Here is a 22605-nt window from a genome sequence, read left to right as displayed (position 1 = left end):
CCTGAACTATATTCCTACTGACCTTGACTTGTCTCTGTTTCTCTCTACCTAGGACTTTACAATGACTTTTTATCTCAGGCATTACTGGAAAGATGAAAGACTTGCCTTTCCCAGCAAAACCAACAAAAGCATGACTTTTGATCACAGATTAATCAAAAAGATTTGGGTGCCTGATATCTTTTTTGTCCATTCGAAGAGATCCTTCATCCATGATACAACTGTGGAGAACATTATGCTGTGTGTACACCCTGATGGAAATGTCCTCTTCAGCGTCAGGTAAGGAGGGCTGTCGACTGCCTTTGGCTTCCTTATACCACACCATCTACACCAAAGCTGATGGGCCTCACTTCAGGCTAAACTCCCAATATTGCTGTATTTAGTAATGCTGGAGCTTGGGACACAAGCAGAAGATGTGATTTTTCCTGGTTCTAACTTCCAGGTTTTAAAGAATGGTTTCCTAGTCTAACTGTACCCACTCTGGGCATGTATTGGAGAATGATAGGAAATAAGGTTGGACAGAGTGGAGCTGAATTATGGAAATCCTTAAGAATCTGGCCCACAATTTTTTAAGTATACAAAACTACTTTTCCTCCTCACCAACTCCACCCCACCCTGCACCCCAACAAGCAGTCTTGGAATCTTGGATCAACTAAATAATTTTGTTAACTATCTCCTGCATTTTTCACAGGAATATATAGTCATCATCCAAGTTACCCCTAGTTTCTTCATTTAAAAAATTTTGAAAATGAAAAAAAAATTTTAGTTTAAAACATTTGTTCTGACACTATGCTATAATATCCCTCCATCTTTAATATACCATATGTTTTTAAGCCTGAGTCCTGTGCTTACTGAGTGGCTTACCATAGGTAATCCTAAAAATGTTTGGTAAATCCAAGCAATTCATTTTTTTTAATGTCTTAGAAATCCCAGAAGGATTCAGTAGTAAACTGAAAAAAAACAAAAAAATTAGCTTCCCAAAAGTTATCCATGCCCTAATCCCCGGAACGTGTGAAGGTTATTTTATATGGAAAAAAAAAAAAAGGATCTATGCAGATGTGATTAAATAAAGGGTGTTGAGATAGGGGAATTATTCTGGATTATCTGGATGGATCCTAAATGCAATCATCCGTATCCTTGTAAGAGAAAGGCAGAGGAAGGATTTGACATACATGGAAGAGAAGAAAGCAGTGTGACCATGAAGACAGAGAATGGAGTGATGCAGCCACCAGCCCCAGAATGCTGGCAGCTACCAGGAGCTGTGAGAAGCAAGGAATGAATGTGCCCCCTAGAGCCTCTGGAGGGCACAGGGCCTTTCTAACACCTTGATTTCAGTCCAGTGATACTAACTTCAGACTTCTGGCCTCCAGAACTGTGAGAGAATACATTTCTGTTGTTTTAAGCCACCAAGTTTATGGTAATTTGTTACAATGGAAATAGGAAACCAATACAGATTCTTTTTGTTCATTAAAAACACCTTGCTCACTTTAGTACAAAGGTGCTATTACCAGATGTTTCATATGCTTTTTTTAAAAAAAAATGAAATTAAAGGAAAATACTACTTTCCATAGGACTTTTAAATCAGAAGTAACATAGGACTCTAATAAAGTACTGGAATCAAGCATTCCTAGGAATCAGAAGCTGATTGGCAGCATCTGGCCAAGGAATCAACTGATTTAAAGTAATTATTTTGATGAGGCGATATCCACTGGAGAATTAACTCAGTGGATTATCCTTACCCTGCACATTCCAAAGAAAGATTTAGCTCTTGCCTGGTTCCTGGGAAATAACCTACAAGCCCTTGGAATATCCTGCCTGATAAGTATGTCTTTGTTTACCCGGAGGCCTTGAGCCACACGGTATCAACTTGATCTCTGGAGGAGCTAAAGACTAAGGTCAGCCATAACTATGTGACCAACCTTCAGTTAATATATACTTTGGACTCCAGAGCTTATGTAGCTTCCCTGGTTGGCAATTGTCCATGCATGTTGTCACACATCATTGCTAGGAGAAGTAAGCGCTGTCCATATACCTCCACTAGAACGGGACAGCTGGAAACTTGCTCCTGGTCTCTCCTGGAACCCACCCTATGCATCTTATTTCATTGCTGATTTTAACTGGTATCCTTTCATTGCAATGAACCATTAACTGTTAGTATAACAGCTTTGATGAGTTCTGTGAATCCTTCTAGTGAAACATTGAACCTGAGCTTGGTCTTAGAGATCCCCCAACACAGAAGGACTCAAAACTGTTGTCTGCACAGCTATTTCAGCTGACAGCAGAGCCAGCTGAAGCCCAGCCAGTCACCTGGTTTCAGGCTTGGTTCTGACACCGTCTACTGACAAAGATTCTCTCTTTGACCAAATTCTACTCAGTCTCCTCTGAACTCTCTTCTCACCTAGGCCCTGCTCCCCCATTCTCAATATCTGATCACCCTCCATATCTGATGAGGTTCCTCATCCACCCCCTAACCCCCAGCTGATATCTGATCACCCTGGCCCCCCTTCAGCAAGAATCCTGTTAGGTCCATTTAGCCAGAATCCCCCAAGCCCTGATGTTTCCTCTTGGTAATTGTTCATCCACTGACCTCCGCACCTCCACCCCACTCCCTCTTCCTTCACTATAAATTCCCACTCATTATATTTGGAGTTGAGCCCAATCTTTGTTACCCATTAAAAAAAAATTATAGTAGCCCTCCTAAACAGAGTCTGCCTTACCATTCTTTAACAAGTATTATGCATAGTTTTCTCTTTAATAGTGCCTGCCTAATCTCCTTGGTTGTTAATTTATTCATATGTACTCTGAAGGAAGTAGACTCAAAGATTTCAGAAGTCCTTTCCAGCTTTAAAGTACAAGGAAGATGCCAGAATGAATATGTTTTGTGACACAAAGTTATCCAGACATCTCCCTGGCTTGGCATTTTGCTGCATGACTATTGACAGTAGAATTCAACCCCCGGCAGATAAAATGGTTCTACTCCTCTGATTAACTCAGATACACCATGGGTTGGACCAGCTGTTGCCTTTGTTTTTTGCAGACTTGTTCAGGGGCCTTTTAAGGAACCTCTGATCTGCTATTGCGGGTACCAAAGTTCAACAGCCTCTGCCTGAAGCCAGGAAAAGCTAAAAGGACATAAAATTTGAAAAAACAGTCCTCATCAGTATGCAAGCCTTTCAACTTAATAGCACCTGAATTACATGCATAATAGCACGTAGATCTATAACTGAAAATGCTCCAGGCTTTCCCCTCACTCCTGGAAAGATAATTTCCTCAGGTAAACTTGCTTTGTGAAAGAAACCTTTACTCATAGGTTTTTATTACCACCATTCCAGCTCTTTATTACTGGAAACTATTTAAGTTTGCATCTTCCAGAAAGCAGAAAATATTTAAATCTATTTAAAAGCCTTCTCACTTTGAAGTGTGTTTTTCTGAAAACACCCAGAAAATATAGAGTAAGCTGCGCAGGAAATGGTGAGATCAGAAGCAATTATTAGGGCAGGAATTCACTCATTAACTGTGTCTTAAGCAAATCACCTACCTTCCTGGGTTTGCTTCCTTATGGGTTACTTGGAAAGAAGATGGTAACACCTGTTTTGCATTAGTCTTGAAAGGCACTCAAAAGTGTCAGAGAGCTTCAATGCTGCATTGCTTATTTGACCATGTGGTTAAATGATCTGCAGTTTTCTTTTTCTCATTCTTGCTATAGGATAACTGTTACAGCAATGTGCTTTATGGATTTCAGCAGGTTTCCACTTGACACTCAAAATTGTTCCCTTGAACTGGAAAGCTGTAAGTCTTACTTCCCTATGGAATATGTGTGGTCTGAACACACCATCACATACTTGCATATAAATAAGCATACTCTTAACAAGCATGTAAACATCTTGATAAATATATTTGTCCAAAACAGCTTGTTGGTCGGTTGGTTGGTTGGTCTTTTAGTAAGAATCATGATGGCAAATTTTCTCTCAAATGAGAAGATAGAAGATTCAAGGAAAAAAATGCTTTGATAACTACATATTCTGCAGTTTCCACAATGATTTTAAAGGAATAGCTCCCTAAAAAGTTGTATTCTTGCTAATGCTATTAACAGAGACTGGCAGATTTAGAAAGCTCTGCCATTTATGTTCCCGTATAAATCCCAGTCTTCCATTAAGTATGCTTTGTTTCCCTGGAAAAACCCAGCTCTAGACTTAAACCTCCTAATCAAAGCCCTGTCAGAGGGTGTCTGAGCCAGCTCCCTGTCAATTTGACCCACCAGCTCTTTTTGACATGGTATCTTAAAAGCTGACTGCAGTGTTCCATAATGTGGGTAAATGCTGGGAATCTCAATGGATGTCTCCTACATAGATGCTCCTCCCCAAATCCATTAGAAACTGTCTATAATAGTATTTGATTATAGAAGAAAATTCTGTACAAGCCCAGCTCACTCTGGAATTTCATCCAATAGAGCTACAAAACTAAAGGGCCCTAAAGACTTGGCATCCGACCTCTGAGTGAAAGGCGGTGCTGTGACATCACAGTACACACAGACATGGAAACAGCTATTAGGAGAGTTTTAATGTGTCACGTGGGCTCAGAAAACGCTGCCACACTATGCCAGTAATCGGGGTCTAATTTTTGGAGGTTTTTTTTTTTTCTTTTTGAAGATGTGGATATTATCAGTCTATTGGCAAACGTATATTTCAGAGCCATGACATTGGACCAGACCCCAGGGATACAGAACTGCATAAAACATGGTCATAGACCTCATGGAACTTACAAGAGCTTACTCCAATAAAAAGAATGTTATTTTCTTGTCTTAGATGCCTACAATGAGGAAGATCTAATGCTGTACTGGAAACATGGAAACAAGTCCCTGAATACTGACCAGCATATTTCGCTTTCTCAGTTCTTCATCGAGGAATTCGGTGCATCCAGTGGATTTGTTTTCTATAGCAGCACAGGTACCGTATTTTATGTGGACCATTCATCAGCATTTATTGAGCATCTACTGTCGGCAAAGTATGAGTGGAAAGACCCAAGTCCAAACAAGCATCCCATTTGGCCAATAACATCATCATTCTTTTATAGGCAGCCACCTCTACCTTTCCAATACAGGTGTTCCTCAACTTACGATGGGGTTACCTCCCAATAAATCCATCATAAGTTGAAGTGCATTTAATATACCTAACCTCCCAAATATCATAAGTAGCCTAGCTTACCTTTAATGTGCTCAGAAACTTATTCATCTAACTCAAATCCTATTTTATAATAAAGTGTTGAATATCTTCTGTAATTTAATTGAATACTGTATTGAAAGTGAAAAACAGGATGGTTGTCTGGGTGCAGAATCGTTGTAAGTGTATCGGTTGCTTGCCCTCGTGATCTGGGGCTGACTGGTGGCTGGTTCGCTGCGGCTGCCCAGCATCACACAAGAGCATATGGCCAGCCCGGGAAAAAGATCAAAATTGAAAATTGGAAGTACAGTTTCTACTGAATGTGTATGGCTTTCATACCATCATAAAGTCAAAAAATTGTAAGTCAAATCGTCTTAAGTCAGGGACCGTCTGTGCAGATTTCTGTCTTCGTCATATAACCACCTCTAACTAGATGCCTTGCTTCCTCTCCGCCCCTGCAGTCTACTCTTAATACAGCAGACAGAGTGTTCTTTTGAAAACATAAACAGCACAATTCTTCTCTGTTCAAAGCCCTCTGGTGTTTTTCCACCAAACTTACAGCAGACTTTAAGCTTCTCACCATGGCCTGCAAGGCCCTACATGATCTTTCTCTGCCTAAGGCTCTGACCTTAACAACTACCCCTGCCCCCTCTCCCTACTTCTTGTGTGTCTTCAAACACACCCATCTTATTCCATCTGCAGGGTTTCTGCTTTGGCCTTTTCTCTCTCTGCCTGGAATGTTTTCCCCTGATTTTTTGATGACCAGCTTCCTCATTTTGCTCAGAGCTTTGTTCAAATATCATCTCCTCAAAGAATGCTTTCCTAGGGCTTCCCTGGTGGCGCAGTGGTTGAGAGTCCGCCTGCCGATGCAGGGGACACGGGTTCGTGTCCCGGTCCGGGAAGATCCCACGTGCCGCGGAGTGGCTGGGCCCGTGAGCCATGGCCGCTGGGCCTGCGCCCCTGGAGCCTGTGCTCCACAACGGAAGAGGCCACAACAGTGAGAGGCCCGCGTACCGCAAAAAAAAAAAAAATGCTTTCCTAGCCATCCTATCTAGAATAGACTTCCCTCCTCACCATTCCCAATGTGTACTTGTCTTCACATCACTAACCATGTCCTGAAATACATCTCTATTTGACTGCCTTATTGTCTGACTAGAAAGACTGCAGGGATCTGTCTGCCGTGTTCACCATCTCTTCCCCATTCTCTTGTTCACCTCGAATGTGCCTGGCGCATGATAGGTGCTCAATAAATAGCAGCTGAATCAATCAATCAATCAATCAATCAAGTACGTCACTGTGATGCCACACACATGCCAAAAGGGTATAAAGAGATTTATTACTCACATAATGAGGTTTTCTGGAGAGAGCAGGGCAGGCTCCTGAGAAGGTCTGAAAATGTCTGAGAGAACAGAAAAGGGTGCCTGACTTGGGGTTCTATGGTGGTTAGAAAGTGGGGCTAGGGTGAGGATTCCCTTAAATGGTGCAGTGTTTGCATGGTTTGATCTTCCCACCAGTGCCAAAGAGGGAACATCTGGCTTTCCTCCTAGCTTGCCCAGGTGTGGAACAGAAGGGGAAGTGGGGCTAGAAAGTTATCAGAAGTCAAATATGAAAAATGGACTCACTCTATTTATTGCAGTACCCAAAATGAGGGCTCCACAACTTTTCAAAGCAGCACTACCTTTCCTGGTTGGTAAAGGGAGCTCTTCCTGGCTACAGGTTCAACAACAAAACCATCCCTAGTCTCCCCTTCCCAGAAGAACAGCAAGACAGAGCAACATTTCTCCTGCTGGGTTGCAAAAAAAAAAAAAAAAATTCAGAAAATTATGAGTAAAGAAAGGACCTCGTTACCTAAATATATTTCAAGACTTAAAACCGTATGCATTAATGTCTTTCTTTATGAAGTACTTTCACAGCTTTTCCTTATCTCTTTTAATCTCATAATATATGAAGCTATAACGTCAGAGATGCTATTATTCCACTCTACAACCATAATCAAAATTCTCAATTGCAAACCATAATGAAGTGGGCTGTGACATGGGTAATACAAGACAGTGAGTAGCTTAAAAAATGTATATTTTGACTTTAGAATGCACTATGTAGTGTATCTTTTATTAGCCTTGGTAACAAAATTGTTTGGTGTTCCTGAAACATATCAACTGGTGGTGAGAGAAACTCAGAACAAGTAGGAAAGAGAAGGGTAACCAGCAGTTAATTAAGAGTAGAATATTGGGCTTCCCTGGTGGTGCAATGGTTGAGAGTCTGCCTGCTGGTTCAGGGGACACGGGTTCTGTGCCCCGGTCCGCGAAGATCCCACGTGCCACGGAGCGGCTGGACCCATGAGCCATGGCCGCTGAGCCTGCGCGTCCGGAGCCTGTGCTCCTCAACGGGAGAGGCCCCAACAGTGAGAGGCCCGCGTACCGGAAGAAAAAAAAAAAAATGTAGAATATTAGGCATGCAGTCTGCCAATTCGGTGTGGATTGACTAGGAGTATATCTTAGACTAAGTGCCTAAATATTTACCTAATCTGTCTAAATAGGTTTGCCATCTTGAGTTACCTAAGAAGTTACTACTGAGGAAGTAGAAGAGTTCTCCAACTTTGCAACATCTATGATTTAGTTTTATTTATTATTTTGACCTATAGTCTCTGTGATTTGAATGATTTTGTCTCAAAGTAAACTGCATTTATCATAGAAAAATTAATCTTACCACTAATTTATAAAAGATATACTTTCATTTTTATCATTTCATTATTTACTGCCTTATTTTAGAAAAGGTTTAATAAGATTGACATCACAACTATTGTGAAATAAAGCATGATATGAATTAGAAATGTGTGAGAAAGAAAAATGTAAAACAAGGGTAAGTTATGTTGTAGAATATATGTGGTTATTAGAGAACGGCACTCAGAGAAGTCCTATAGATGGTCCAAAAATATGGCTTTAAACTTCCTTGCAGCCAATGTGAAAAGGGAAACCTGAACAAAATGTGTGTGGATGTGACTACAATTTGTACTTTTGATCAGCACAAATTAATCAATATTACCAACGTGAGTTTATATAATTCCAACAACAAGCAAAAGAACATCATTTGGCTACTTTTTGGCAGACTTATCATAGATAAATTAATGGTACCCGTGAAACTTTGAAATAATAAAAAATAGTTTACGGATACTCCCTCCCCCTAGCTCTTCTTTGAATCCCTAGCTGTCTGGATCCTAACTTGGAATCCAGTGACCTAGTAGCTACTGTGAATCTTTTCCTTCACATCCTTCACAAATGAAATAATATATTTCATTTCATTTCTTATAGCTAATAAATAGTGTATTGGCTATTGCATCAGTCATTAGCCATGTACTGAAGACTTTCTTACCTGCAGAAACACTGCAAACACAGTATATTTTGGAGAAAGGTCTTTAAAGGCCATCCCATAAAATGTAATTACCATTCATCCCTGAACAGCAGGTATGAAATTTAAAGGAGGATCTTTGAGTCAGATAATTAAACAGACTGCAGTTCAGTTAGTTCAACAAACATTCGATGGAGTGCCAGGCCCAGGTCCTATGCCAATGCTGGGTAAACAAGGGTGAGTGTGTTAAGTTCCGTGTTCCCTAAGAGCTTGGAGTCTAAAGAAGCAGGTTGTTTCACTAAGTGTGGGGTTTCCACGAAGAAGCCTGTTCTGATGAAAACTTTGGCTTTTTCTCATAGGTTGGTACCACAGGCTTTTCGTCAACTTTGTGCTAAGGAGGCATATTTTCTTCTTCGTGCTGCCAACCTATTTCCCAACTGTGTTGATGGTAATGCTTTCCTGGGTTTCATTTTGGGTTGACCAGAGAGCTGTTCCTGCAAGAGTTTCCTTGGGTAAGTCTTTCCACACCTTTGTGAAATGTTAATATGGGAGAAATGTCGAGGAAGGTAAATAAAAAGGGTGATAAGTGGAGAGGGAAAGAGACTGATGGTTTAGTAGGGATAGTTACTGATGTGGGCTCAGGTTACAGTACTTGGCTTGACAGCCTCAAGGGCAAATTGTAGTTGGACTCTTTCCTCGGGAATCCAGACATTAGGTATGAAGGCTGCACCAACTGACCAAAGCTGGATGATAGTAAGGAGAGAGGGTGAAATTATGAAGCATAAACAGCCTCACTTTATAAATGTCTCTCTTCTCCCTTCCAGGAAAACCTCCCTATCCCTTGCCCAAGTTCATTTCACTTTCCCTGACAAACCCGTACATCACAGAAGATTTCAGTTCAAACCAATTCACACTATACTGGTACCTTAATAAATTACCTCTTGGAGAGGGGGATGTTTGAATTTGGAAACATGAGCACTAGTTAGAAATTAGGGCGTAATCTAAACGCTAAAATCAGAATCAGCTGCAGTGGAATTTTAGGTATGGTGACACGTTAGTGGGCAAGAGATTTCAGATGGAGAAACATTTCCAGCCTCATTAACAGGTATATTATCTCCTCTATCTACATATGCTATATTGCCATGGTCACACATACAGATTTATGGGAATGACCCACTTAGCAGTTATTGAGTCCTTACAAAGTAGAGTTGCCAAGCTAAGCACTTAGATAACATGTTACTTAGTGGGAACCCAAGAGTCAATCCCACCTGCCTTCTTAGCTGGTTTGGGGCAGAACTCTATCATTTTGGTTGATTTTGTTCTTTCACCTGTAATGCTCTAACTAGAGAGAAGATTGTCATAAGTGGTTCATAATCATTTTAATTATCACGCAATTCATTCCAGAAAGGGTGATTTCTAAGTTAATGTTCACAAATTATATGCACGCTTCAAAAGATCATTTGAAAGACATAAATCGTCATTAATATTAGTAATTTGTTCACCTCTTTCCCCTATTAAAAGCTTCAATCTACAAGCATTTGAGGCTTGAACGTCTTCAAGAGGAAACATACTATCTGAATGAGTAATTAAATTATTGTGGCTGTTCCTTCACATCAGAGCAGCCTGGCCCTGACCTCAGTAGGGCAGTAGGGCAGTGTAGACCCAAAAGAGGAGACTAAAGGCCTATTTCCAGCCCTCGAGACAGAATGAGAAGGGCATTCAGTCTCTAAAGGTTTATGGATATGATTTTCAATGGGATCCCTGAAGCTGACTGCTCAACTCTTATACCTTGAAAATGACAGCAGTAAACGCTCGTTCCAGGGCAGGGTGGGGTGAATGGAGAACACTGAAATCCATTTAAGTCGCCCCTGAAATTCTGTGCTTCTTGTGTCTACATCTGATTCCTCAGGGTTAGGAAATTTCTATGCAGATTTATGTAAAATAATATACAAATAAGAAGTGTCCCTCTCCTTTTTAATAGAACTGTAGTATTCCTAGAACACCGCTATCCTCTCAGGCTTTTCCTTCCTACCACCTTCAAGTTCTTTCAAAGATACTTTGCCCTCTGTTTTAAAATTTTTTTTTATTGACGTATAGTTGATTTACAATGTTGTGTTAGTTTCAGGTGTACAGCAAAGTGATTCAGATTCCTTCCCGTTACAGGTTATTGCAAGGTATTATGTATAGTAACCTGTTCTATATAGTAAGTCCTTGCTGTTTATCTATTTTATATATAGTAGCATGTATCTGTTAATCCAAAACTCCTAATTTTTCAGTGCACCCAGTGAGGAGTAGGGAGCAGAAATCCAGCCCGAGTTCCATGGGACATGGTTTGGGGTGACGTCCTCCAGAGGAAGGGGCACCTCCTACTAATTTGTACAAAGATGTAGTTTGGGCTTGTAGAGGCCTTGTAATAGCTTATTTCACCTCCTTCTCTTCTTGCCCCTATGACCAGAGTGATATCTCTAAAACGCAAATGTGATCACAATACTCTCATCTCAAATGCCATTGGAGTAAATACACTCAACTTGGAATCCAAGGTGTCCCTTGAGGGTTGCCAGATAAAATACAAGACACTTGGTTAAATCTATATTTTGGATAAGCACCAAATAATGTTTTCATTTAAGTATATCCCAAATATTGTATGGGACATACTGATACTAAAACACTGCTCATTGTTCGTCTGAAATTGAAATATAACTGAGTGTTCTGTATTTTTATTTGCTAAATTTTCAATCATACTCCTGCCTCAACATACTAGCCCTACTAAGCTTCAACCAATTTGAATGTTCAATGTTCTCAAACAGGCCCTCATGCCTATCTGCGTATCTCACCTCTATATATTTGTTCTGGCTCTCACTCTGCCTAGAATGCCCTCCCTACCTGTCTTTGTCTGTCAAATTCAGCCATTTCTATACAGCCAGAAGCCTTTACTGTTGGTTCCAGGCAGATATGGTCTCTCCCATCTTTGGACCACATAGCACTTTGTATCTCTCCTGAGACCCCTACTTCCTCTATTTCATGTTCGGCTATGGGATGGGTTGGTAGCTCATCTTGTCTCCTCTATTAGAATATGAGTTTCTCAAGGAAAAGGATCATTATTATCCTCTTTTCTGTCCCTACGTGACTGGCACAGTGTCCTGCACATATTTTGTGCTCAATACATAGTTGTTAAACTACCAGTATTTAGCCCACCATGTTTTTAATAACTGTATTTTAGCTACTAACTGAAAACAGTGATGATTCATTAAGACTCTTCCACATTTGGGTTCATTTGCTGATTGAGGATGAATCATTTGCTGGTTAAGACCCTTCCACATTTGTCACGTTTCAGATAAAGAACAACGGGAGCTGAACAGCACAAAAGTATCAATTGTGATTAGGTACTTCTCATAAGAGACAATAGCTATCATAACTTGGAATGTGTAATGGGTTAAAATACCATTCTATGTTTCTATTCGATCTGGTGTGAGACTATTACAAGCTGTTCAAGGATGTTTTAACCCTCATGGAGGGTTCTCCTCTCCTTTCTATCTCCCTCCTTCTTTCCTTGTATCCATCGTTCCTGTTTTGACCCCTCTGCTGGGGTATGCCTTTCATGTACAATGTATGAAGTAATGGGGTCATTTATCAGGAAATAAACATGGCAGAGAAAGGCAACTAAAACTTTCAGGCATGTAGTCATTCATAAAGCAAAATGTCTAACAGAAGATATCCCGTATACCTGGAAAAGTAAATACTTAGGAGCTATTCATTTTACCATTATAGAAGTAACCAGAACTTCTGTGCCACGGACTCTGGCACCACCTTTGTGGAATAATGGTTGTTACTTTCTGGCCATAGGGTGGTATTTGGATATCCAGCCTATGTTTCTCTCCCTCACATCACTTAATATTTTTCTTCTGCCTAGGCCTACAGGGAAAATGTTTTTGCTCATTTAAAGATGAATGTAGACACCTATTCCTTCAAAAGAGCTCCCCACCACACAGCCACTGAAGGGGTGAACTGACTCAGTAGTTCTAAGTGACGTCTGCAGGCCCTACTGCTTTCACACAGGTCAATGAACCTCTCCATCGTATATGGCAAAAAATAGCCAATGAAACACAAAGATAGATGAATAATTCTCCCCTAACTGCAGGACTCTTTGGATCTCATATGTGTCCTTAAGAATTAATATGGTGAGTGAAACTGCGAGGCTCAGGGAAGTTGAGTCCCAGAAGCCAGACTAACTATTGCCTCATAACACTTTCCTAACTATGCATAGCAATTTCAGTAGGTGGGAAAATAATTCTCTAATCCCAACACAGGACCTTTCTTTGACTAAATGGTCACTTCCTATAATTCAAAACTCCTTTATTGGGATGTTAACTTTAATGGGCTTGGAATGAATACAGTTTGTCAAGGTTAATGTATTTCTGAGGGGTGGCTCAAGACAAAGTGTGGTTAACGTAGCTGTAATACTCCTTACTCCAAGTCCTATTGCTTTAGGAATTTATATATCAGTTTTCTCACCCCTTACTCCCTGTACTCAGCATTCCCTTCTCCCCAGTCTCCCTGTCTCTCCCTCTCTCTGTTTGCTCCTTTTAAAGAGGAAAGTCTAGAATGCTGGTTTAAAAATAAATAAAGCTACCAAAAATTAGTTGGACTAAGCACCTTTCTAAAGAAAATGACTGCTAGTTTATTGCTGTCTGGCAAATAGAGATAATGCAATTCCCTTTTATTGACCCAACAGTCATCAATTTAAAATACATGACAAGAGCATGTATCTGTGTGTTTTTCTAAACCCTATTTTGTCCATTAAGCTTCATGTTACTGTTCACTGAAAAAAATTCAAGTTCTATCTTCCATATCTTAGAAAACCAGTAAGAGAAAACATTTCAACATTTTTGAACAAATGAGGTAAACATTCCTAAATAGGAATGTTCATTTAGGATTTTCACAGTTTTCACGGTTTTACCAGGGAAATCCTGACAGGAGTAAGACTTTTGGCCTCTTGTAAAGCACAAAGTACCTTCATGCTTCCTGACATAATTCTACACTCAATTTTACAGCATCTTGTCTCAGAGATACTCCATATATAGAAATTGGTTTATAATCTTAAAAACAAAAGGAGGGCTTCCCTGGTGGCGCAGTGGTTGAGGGTTCACCTGCCGATGCAGGGGACGTGGGTTCGTGCCCCGGTCCGGGAGGACCCCGCATGCCGCGGAGCGGCTGGGCCCGTGAGCCATGGCCGCTGAGCCTGTGTGTCTGGAGCCTGTGCTCCACAACGGGAGAGGCTGCAACAGAGAGAGGCCCGCGTACCGCAAAAACAAACCAAAACAAAACAAAAGGAAATTTCCTCTACAGGTTCAGAATGAGAGGCCACAGGTTTGCATGAAAAGAGCATGGTTCTACACTCAGAGAGAAAGGTTTCAGTCCTGCTCCTGACCAGACTCAGGCTCATTAGCCGCTCTCCTCTGCAACATGTGGTTAATATTTACCTAGGTTTGTGGCGGGTAAACATTCAATAAAGGCAAGCAAGTTTTATTTATTAATCTCAGCTTCAGCTATACATACACCTGATCCATTAATAAAAAGTTCACATCTCCATGTTTATGTAGCAAGGAATGCAAGCAGCCTCCACCGAGACGCAGATTATTGATACTACCATTGTTGGGGAAACCTGAGACTCAGTGGGTCAGTGAGCTGCATTTCATGGTAAGTGCTAGAGAAGCTTTTAGGTTTCTTACTCTGGAGTTCAAATCAGTGTGAAGGTGAGATTCCAGGCCCTCCTATGGTGACTATCAAATTGCCAAATTGCATTGGTTTGGGTCATCCAAAGGAAAAACTTAATTTGAAATTGAATAGCTCTGTAGCACTGTCATTGTCTTTGATATGGGCCTCCCTCAGATGAGAACCTTGCAGAATTATAGAATTTGTTGAAAAGGTAGAAATGTGCGGGTGAAAGCTGTCCACGTGCTGTGTCTGTACATTTAGGAGTAAATCTCAGCGCTCCTCCTGCTGTTCGGGACTCTGTCTGTTAACATTAAAATGTCCTCACAACTTATAAAAATCATTAAGGATTCCATCTGCACGTCCCTGGTGGGAAGTTAATAAATAAAACCATGCCAGCCAGTGTACATTTCAAATATTTACAATACTTTACTTCCTCTCCAGGCAGTACTCTTGCAGTATGCCTCTGAGAAATTAGTGTAGACACAGAGTAGCCCTCCCCAAGGCTGGCATTTTATTAAGGAAGTCTCAGAGTCACTTCTTTCTGCATTGTCCCCCAGAACATTGATCTTGTTACCTCTGACGCCCATGGCAGGGATTAAAGAAGGGAAAGGAAGAGAAGAAAAGGAAAGGGAAGGGGAAGGCAGTGGTCAGGGAGAGGAAGGGAAGAGAAGGAAAGTGGTAGGAGTACTGGACAACAAGGGAAAGGGAAGGGAGGCGCAAAAAGTAAGTGGCATTTAGCAGTTGCTTAGTAAATATTTACACTGAAACCAGCCTCCACTAACACACTTCCGTTCTGAATCTCAACTGAATTGTAGTTTCAGTAACCAGGGGCAAAGTGATACCAATAACGATGGCTTGTAAGTATTCTATATGAAAGAAAAATACAGAGAAAGCAATCTTTAATGCTGCTAAAGATCACTCCCTGACAAATGAAAGATTAAAGATTGACATGAAGACGCTTTCTGAACAGTAGAAGTTGTGAAATGATGGGGAAGGGTAGTGGAAATGGTTTTAGAATTTCTTTCTCAGAAGAATTTTTAAAACTTGAATACATTATTACCTTCCTGGGATGGTTAGAAGAGGCCCGACTGAGGGTGGGAAGCAATGGATCCTTAAAGACAAGTCTGACTCCGTGGAGACTTTAGCTGGAGGGAAGGAGACGTCACAGACAATGGGGGTGAGGGTGAGAAAATGAGATGGAAAGAGAAATCCAAGCAGAGTTTCTTGCTTAGGCGCAAGCCATGTACTAGGTTAACATGCTGGGATTCCGTCCACACACACACGCCTTTGATCACCAGGTATCAGTCTGGAAATGTATCCCCTGGTGTCATCCAGCACCAGCACCTGGAGCTGAATGGTTATGTCACCGAACTCATCACTGTTCTCAAATGGCAGGAATCACCATGGTGCTGACCATGTCCACGATCCTCTCTGGGGTGTGCGCCTCCACGCCCCAGGTGTCCTACGTCAAGGCCGTGGACGTGTACCTGTGGGTTAGCTCCCTCTTTGTCTTCCTGTCAGTCCTTGAGTACGCAGCCGTGAACTACCTCACCACAGTGAAGACAGGGAAGGTACTGCCTTCTTTTGACTGTTGTATCCTTTCCGGAATGTGAAAAAGACTACCCTCATCTATGCCCTCTCCTGACTGCATTGCAACCCTTGTGTGAAGTCCATGTGCCTTGGCAAGATGCAAGTTTATGGGGTGATGACAATTTGATATTGAACTTTATTCTTTCTGCTCTGTGCTGGTTGGTTTCCTCAGCATCCTCATTCACCTTTGCCGAGAGATTTTCTGTGTGAGGAATTTCTCTCAGTGTGCTCCCCTCCACTGACTCTAACCCTTGAAAAGAAGGGGTTGATGTACAAATCACATCCTTTCAAGTAGATGATGATGATGATAATAATAATAGCTAACATTTAATGAGTGTTTCTTATATATTGGCATTGTGCTAACCATCCAACATATTATGTCTTTTAATTCTCAGAGTAACTCCAAGAGGTTGGTACTTTATCACCTTCATTTTACGGAGGTGAAATAGGAGCAGATGGGGGAGTAACTTGACCAAGGTCACACAGCTTAAGAGGAATCAGGATTTGTTTCTGGAGCACCCTGACTCCAAAGGCTGTGCTCTCAACCAATCAATGATCGATCTCCACCAAGAGCTAGGATTTATTTTTCTTTTCTAGTCACTCGGGAGAGTGGTAGAGCACGAGGGAAGGTTCTTCTCTTCACAGTGTACTGGGAATAAGGTACCTTCTGGGCCTGAATGTTATCACCTGTTCCTTGGGACATTATCAATCTGGATAGATTGCTCTCTCCCTGCTTCATTTCACAAAGGAGTGGGGCACCAACTTCCTGTTATTACGAGAACTGACACATGATGTTTTACTTCAGAAACCTAACTGATCAAATCAATTTGTTTGCTATATATATGTGTGTGTGTATATGTGTATATATATATGTGCAATTTTAATGTGATATATTCACACCGGTTTAAGAAATTCTTACAATGACTATACACACCCAAAACATTATTTAATATTTTTTTATATTTCTAGTGAGGGTATTTCATACTTTCCAGAGCATTTGTATATCCTCTTCTGGAACTGAGCCCTCATATCAACTCCATGATGTAGGCCTTGCGGAGATGATTATCTCTGGTGATTTGCCAAAAGATCCACAACCAACAGAGCTGCAGTCGCAGCTCAGATCTCCTGTAATGCTACTTCAGTCTTTTATTTCATATCCTTTGAGTCAAAGCTGTAACAGAAACTGATTTTGCTTCATTGCAGATGCTTTAGTTTCTTTTGTTGACAGCATGGAAGTATGAGTCTCTGTCACATGCATACCCACAGTGACCGCTATGCAGGCGTGAGAAAATCAGGAGCTTTTAGACGAGTATGCAGTAATCGGCATGTACGCATCACCTGGGATTTGTTAAGATTTTCATTCAGTAGGTCTGGGGTGGGAGCTGAGGGTCTGCATTTCTAAGCCCTGGCTGCTGCCAATCCATAGCCACACTGTGAAGAGCCATGATTAGATAAGCTGTGAAGTGAAAGAGATAAATGTGTGATGAGGAGAAGAATTTTGTTCTTGTTTTATTTTGTTTTGTTTTGTTTTCATGTGGGGAGTGGTGAACCCACGACAGAGGCACTGTAGTAATTTCGGCCACCTCTAGCTAGTCCTCTGACTCCCCACCTCCACCCACCCCACCACAAAGCACATGTGCTCACACTACCTGCATGTTCTTTTCACTTGATTGGGTTGTTCACAGTCTTCTGTGTACCCCAGAAGATATTCTTTTGAATTAATAAGCATTGTTCACTTTAAAAATTATTTTTTATTTTCAATTGTAGTAAAATATACATAACATAGAACTTGCCATCTTAATTGTTTTTGTTTTCTTTTTTTGTTTTCGGTATGCGGGCCTCTCACTGTTGTGGCCTCTCCCGTTGCGGAGCACAGGCTCTGGACGCACAGGCTCAGTGGCCATGGCTCACGGGCCCAGCCGCTCCGCGGCATGTGGGATCTTCCCTGACCGGGGCACGAACTCGTGTCCCCTGCATCGGCAGGCGGACTCTCAACCACTGTGCCACCAGGGAAGCCCTTAATTGTTTTTAAGTGTACAGTTTCATAGTATTAAGAGTATACACATTGCCATACAACCAATCTCCAGAAAGTGTTCACCTTGCAAAATTGAAACTCTGTACCCATTAAACAACTCCCCATTTCCCCCTCCTCCCAACCTCTGGAAACCACCATTCTATGCATTCTCCTTCAAAGGTGCAATTATCTCAAAGAAATGTCCTACTTGCCCTTCATATGTTTGTGGTACAAATGAAAGAGCACAGATTTGGAGTCAGAAGTGATGCCAAACCTAATATCCTAGCTCCGTGTGCCAGGCTATCTCCTAAACCTCATTCTGCATTTGCAAAATGGTGGAATTTCTTCCCTATTACCTCACAGAGCTGTTGTGAAGATCAAATGATATAATAAATGCATTTAACATTTTTGCATACCATATAGTGCTACACAAATGTTACGTTCTTATTGTGATTAGTGCCCAGAGCATATTCTCTGAAGGAGTAGCAGTTTTGAAAGGGATAGTGGGAACAGGCTGTTTGAGATGAGAGATCTTTAAAGGGGTGGGATGCTCTGGTGAGATGCAGGGAAAAAAGATATGTCTGTAGGATTGAGGGCTAATCAATGATACCTCTCCCCTCTGTATGTGAGTTGGGAAACCAGTCTGAGAGAGAGAGAGAGATGTAGGAGCCAGACAGATGGATGTGATAATGTTACCTTTGTTATTGGTAAAGCAGTTTAGAGAAATTGCCTTAGATCTGTGAGCAGGGGGTCCTACTAATATTTCATTGCTGTATTCAGTGTACTTACTCTCTTGGTCACTGGCGAAGCTAGACAATTCAGGATTTCCCTGTGAGGACAGTCTCCTTTACCTCATTTCAGAAAACAAACCTGGACACCAATGCAGATCCTAAAGTGACTCCAAAAGGACTAAAACCACACATGCCAGTTCCTTCTTCCAAACCCCTAGGGTAGAGTGATTGAGGGATGATGAGAAAGACCAGGAATGTTAGGCTATGGAGTTCCTCCCTATGAAATCATGAAGTTAAGTAAAGCTCATTTCCTTCTAACACCACGATCACCACCATCACACACCTGTCCCAACCACCCCCAGATACCAAGAGATGGGAGAACAGTAAGGTCCATGGAAAATTTGTCCCTAGCATTGACCATTGCCCAGAAAGGAAAAAGGAAGCTATTTTCTTTCTTATTCTTCATCCAAATGTTTTCCTAATTCTAGGACTTAGAGCTCAGCCTAAAACCATCACATCTGTACTTTAGATATAATATGCCTTGGCTTTGTGCTTATTTGTAAGCTGGAGTGAAAAATTAAAGACCAGTTGTTTCTACTGGAACAACCAACTTACAAACTTGTGGACATTAGCAGCCTACTGGTAAATTGTGCACTGCAAGGTTTAACCAATTTTATAGATCTAAATTATCATAATGGAAAAAGAAAACCAAGGAGACAGTATATAGTTATTCTATCCTCAGATCCAGAGTTGGATATAAGTGTTATTATTGGCTATTGGTTAGTAATTCAGTCTCAATGTCGTTTCATGTTTATTTTACCCATTTTCATTTTACTATGAGAAGTTTCTACAACTAAAACAAAAAGGGAAAACATAATTCGAGTATGGGTCCCTGGTTAGTTTACTGACTGCACAAAATAGTCCTTATGTCTCTTGAATTCAGTAAAATATTAGGTTTTTGAGTCAGTATTGAACCAAATACACATTTTGGCAGAATTTACTCTGCAGCCTCCAATTTGAATTATGAATACTTTCATCCAGTAGTAGTCTGTCCATATTTGTTCATTTTTTAGTTTCCCTAGAGATAAAAAAGAAATTTTGTTTTCTCAGAAAGCAATTAGTAACAGCTGCTTCCTAGACACAGCTCTGTATCAGGGAGAACCACTATCTCCCGCAGAGTAAAACCTTAAAGAAAAACAGTGGTTTAGATTCAGTCAAGCAATGGAGCCGGAAAGCATTGATAACTCACTCCTTCAAAAAAATACACCAATTTCAAGTTGTTTAATTGAGCTATGTTAGTATCATTTAAAGGTACTTTTCAGCAAAAGTGGGAAGGCTTGGTCAATTTGCATTTTAAAGGAGCAGCTAAAATCATTCCCTATCTCCACCCCAAATTCAAGCAAAAATGGATCACCAGATGATATTGTTCTGTTTTGGGACAAAAACCCCACACTGATTAGGCATACTGGTGTGTTTTCTCTAAAGAGGAAAAATACATTGAAAAACAAGTCCAATTGCTTATATTGCTCTTCTGATAAATCATATTCAATTTCAACACACAAACTTAGGGCAAACGATTCATACTACTCAGAAACAAAGAGGAAAACTTGAAACAATGTTCCCTTTTGTGGAAAAAAACATTGAGTGTAACAGTCTGTCAGGCCTGGACTAAATTAGAAAACATTGACAATTATAGTTGTGATACATTTACTTGTATAATGCTCAAATCTCTCTCTCTCTAAATCCCTATTAAAAATGGATGTCTAAGATGATATTTTCCATTTATTATGAAAATGACTTTTCATCAGACACCAGAAGCAAAACCAGAATTCTATTCTTTAAAATAAGCAAACATTCTTAGTATTTATTGAAACTATTTTTAAAATCTGATTGTTTAGATTTTTACTGTAATTCCAACTCCTAAAACCATAACAAAAGTCTTTTTGTCAGATTTCTGGAATGTACAGTATTGATGCAGCTCAAGCCATGGCCTTCGATGGTTGTTACCATGACAGTACAACTGACACGGACCAGACATCCTTTTCTCTACACTCAGAAGAGGACTCCATGCAAGAAAGATGCACAGGCAACCTCAGCACAGATTCACCTCCGATAAAGAGAAGAAAATTGCTAGGAGGGCAGGTTGGTAGAATCATTTTGGAGAACAACCATGTCATTGACACCTATTCAAGGATTTTATTTCCCATTGTGTACATTACATTTAATTTGTTTTACTGGAGTATTTATGTGTGAAGAGGAAAGCCCAGTTGATAAAATTTGTTTTGGAGTCAGATTATGTTAAAAACAACAATAAAAACCACCAACTCTTAACTATAAATTGGATGGTACTAGATTACACTGGAGTCAGCCAGTCACTTCTCTTGGCCCAAAGAAGATTTGAAAGTTAACTGATTCACATCTAGGAAAGAGTTTAAGGTCTTAGGAGAATTTGGCTCCATCAATGAGAGTCGACATTCTGCTTGCCTCCCCCACGCCAGAAGCTGCCTTAAGGACACAGCCTTGCGATAGTAAGGGGTTACTGAGACATCTAGACCGTATACAGAGAGAGAGAAAGCGAGTCAGAGAGACAGACAGAGACAGAGAGCGCTGCCTGGCTGCAGTCTTTATTGTTGGCTAATCATTTTTCTACAGGGAGTTGCAAATTAAATGGAGAACGTGACTACATTTCAGAAGCCGTGTGGCTGACAGGGTCCTGGTGCTCCGGCCTGGTATCAGGCCTGAGCCTCTGAGGTGGGAGAGCCGAGTTCAGGACATTGGACCACCAGAGACCTCCTGGCCCCATGTAATATCAACCGGCGGGAGCTCTCCCAGAGATCTCCGTCTCAACGCTAAGACCCAGCTCCACCCAACGGCCAGCAAGCTCCAGTGTTGGATGGCCCATGCCAAACAACTAGCAAGACAGGAACACAACGCCACCCATTAGCAGAGAGGCTGCCTAAAATCATACTAAGTTCACAGACACCCCAAAACACAGCACTTGATGCAGCCCTGCCCATCAGAAAGACAAGATCCAGCCCCACCCACCAGAACACAGGCACCAGTCCCCTCCACCAGGAAGCCTACACAAGCCCCTGAACCAACTTTACCCACTGGAGGCAGACACCAAAAACAATGGAAACTACGAAACTGCACCCTGTGAAAAGGAGACCCCAAACACAGAAAGTAAGCAAAATGGGAAGACAGAGAAATATGCAGCAGATAGAGAAGAAAGGTAAAAACCCACCAGACCAAACAAATGAAGAGGAAACAGGCAGTCTATCTGAAAAAGAAGTCAAAGTAATGATAGTAAAGATGATCCCAAATCTTGGAAATAGAATGGAGAAAATACAAGAAAGTATTTAAAAAGACCTAGAAGAAATAAAGAGCAAACAAACAATAATGAACAACATAATAAATGCAATTTAAAATTCTCTAGAAGGAATCAAAAACAGAATAACTGAGGCAGAAGAACAGATAAGTGACCTGGAAGATAAAATAGTGGAAATAACTACTGCAGAGCAGAATAAACAAAAAAGAATGAAAAGAATTGAGGACAGTCTCAGGGACCTCTGGGACAACATTAATCACACCAACATTTGAAACATAGGGGTCCCAGAAGACGAAGAGAAAAAGAAATGGTCTGAGAAAATATTTGAAGAGATTTTAGTTGAAAACTCCCCTAACATGGGAAAGGAAATAGTGGATCGAGTCCAGGAAATGCAGAGAGTCCCATATAGGATAAATCCAAGGAGAAACACACCAAGACACATATTAATCAAATTATCAAAAATTAAACATAAAGAAAAAATATTAAAAGCAGCAAGGGAAAAGCGACAAATAATATACAAGGGAATCCCCATAAAGTTAACAACTGATCTTTCAGCAGAAACTCTACAAGCCAGAAGGGAGTGGCAGGAAATATTTAAAGTGATGAAAGGGAAAAACCTACAAAAAAGATTACTCTACCCAGCAAGGATCTCATTCTGATTTGAAGGAAAATTAAAACCTTTACAGACAAGCAAAAGTTAAGAGAACTCGGCACCACCAAACCAGC

General features: G+C 40.8%; 1 protein-coding gene across 1 annotated transcript in view; it reads left to right on the top strand.

Moving 5' to 3' along the window:
• GABRR3 (gamma-aminobutyric acid type A receptor subunit rho3) overlaps positions 1 to 20804 on the top strand; it is a 72813-nt gene extending 52009 nt beyond the window's left edge. The window contains exons 5-10 of the mRNA XM_024759235.1: positions 53 to 276; positions 3704 to 3786; positions 4803 to 4943; positions 8861 to 9013; positions 15612 to 15787; positions 20502 to 20804. Of these exons, the coding sequence (XP_024615003.1) occupies positions 53 to 276; positions 3704 to 3786; positions 4803 to 4943; positions 8861 to 9013; positions 15612 to 15787; positions 20502 to 20804 (1080 nt within the window). The remainder of the gene's footprint in view (positions 1 to 52; positions 277 to 3703; positions 3787 to 4802; positions 4944 to 8860; positions 9014 to 15611; positions 15788 to 20501) is intronic.
• Positions 20805 to 22605: the final 1801 nt, after the last annotated feature.

This window comes from Neophocaena asiaeorientalis, unplaced genomic scaffold, assembly GCF_003031525.2.
Source record: "Neophocaena asiaeorientalis asiaeorientalis breed wild unplaced genomic scaffold, Neophocaena_asiaeorientalis_V1.1 scaffold197, whole genome shotgun sequence".
NCBI lineage: Eukaryota > Metazoa > Chordata > Mammalia > Artiodactyla > Phocoenidae > Neophocaena > Neophocaena asiaeorientalis.
The sequence above is the reverse complement of the archived record's forward strand: the minus strand, read 5'-3'. Positions and strand labels throughout refer to the sequence as shown.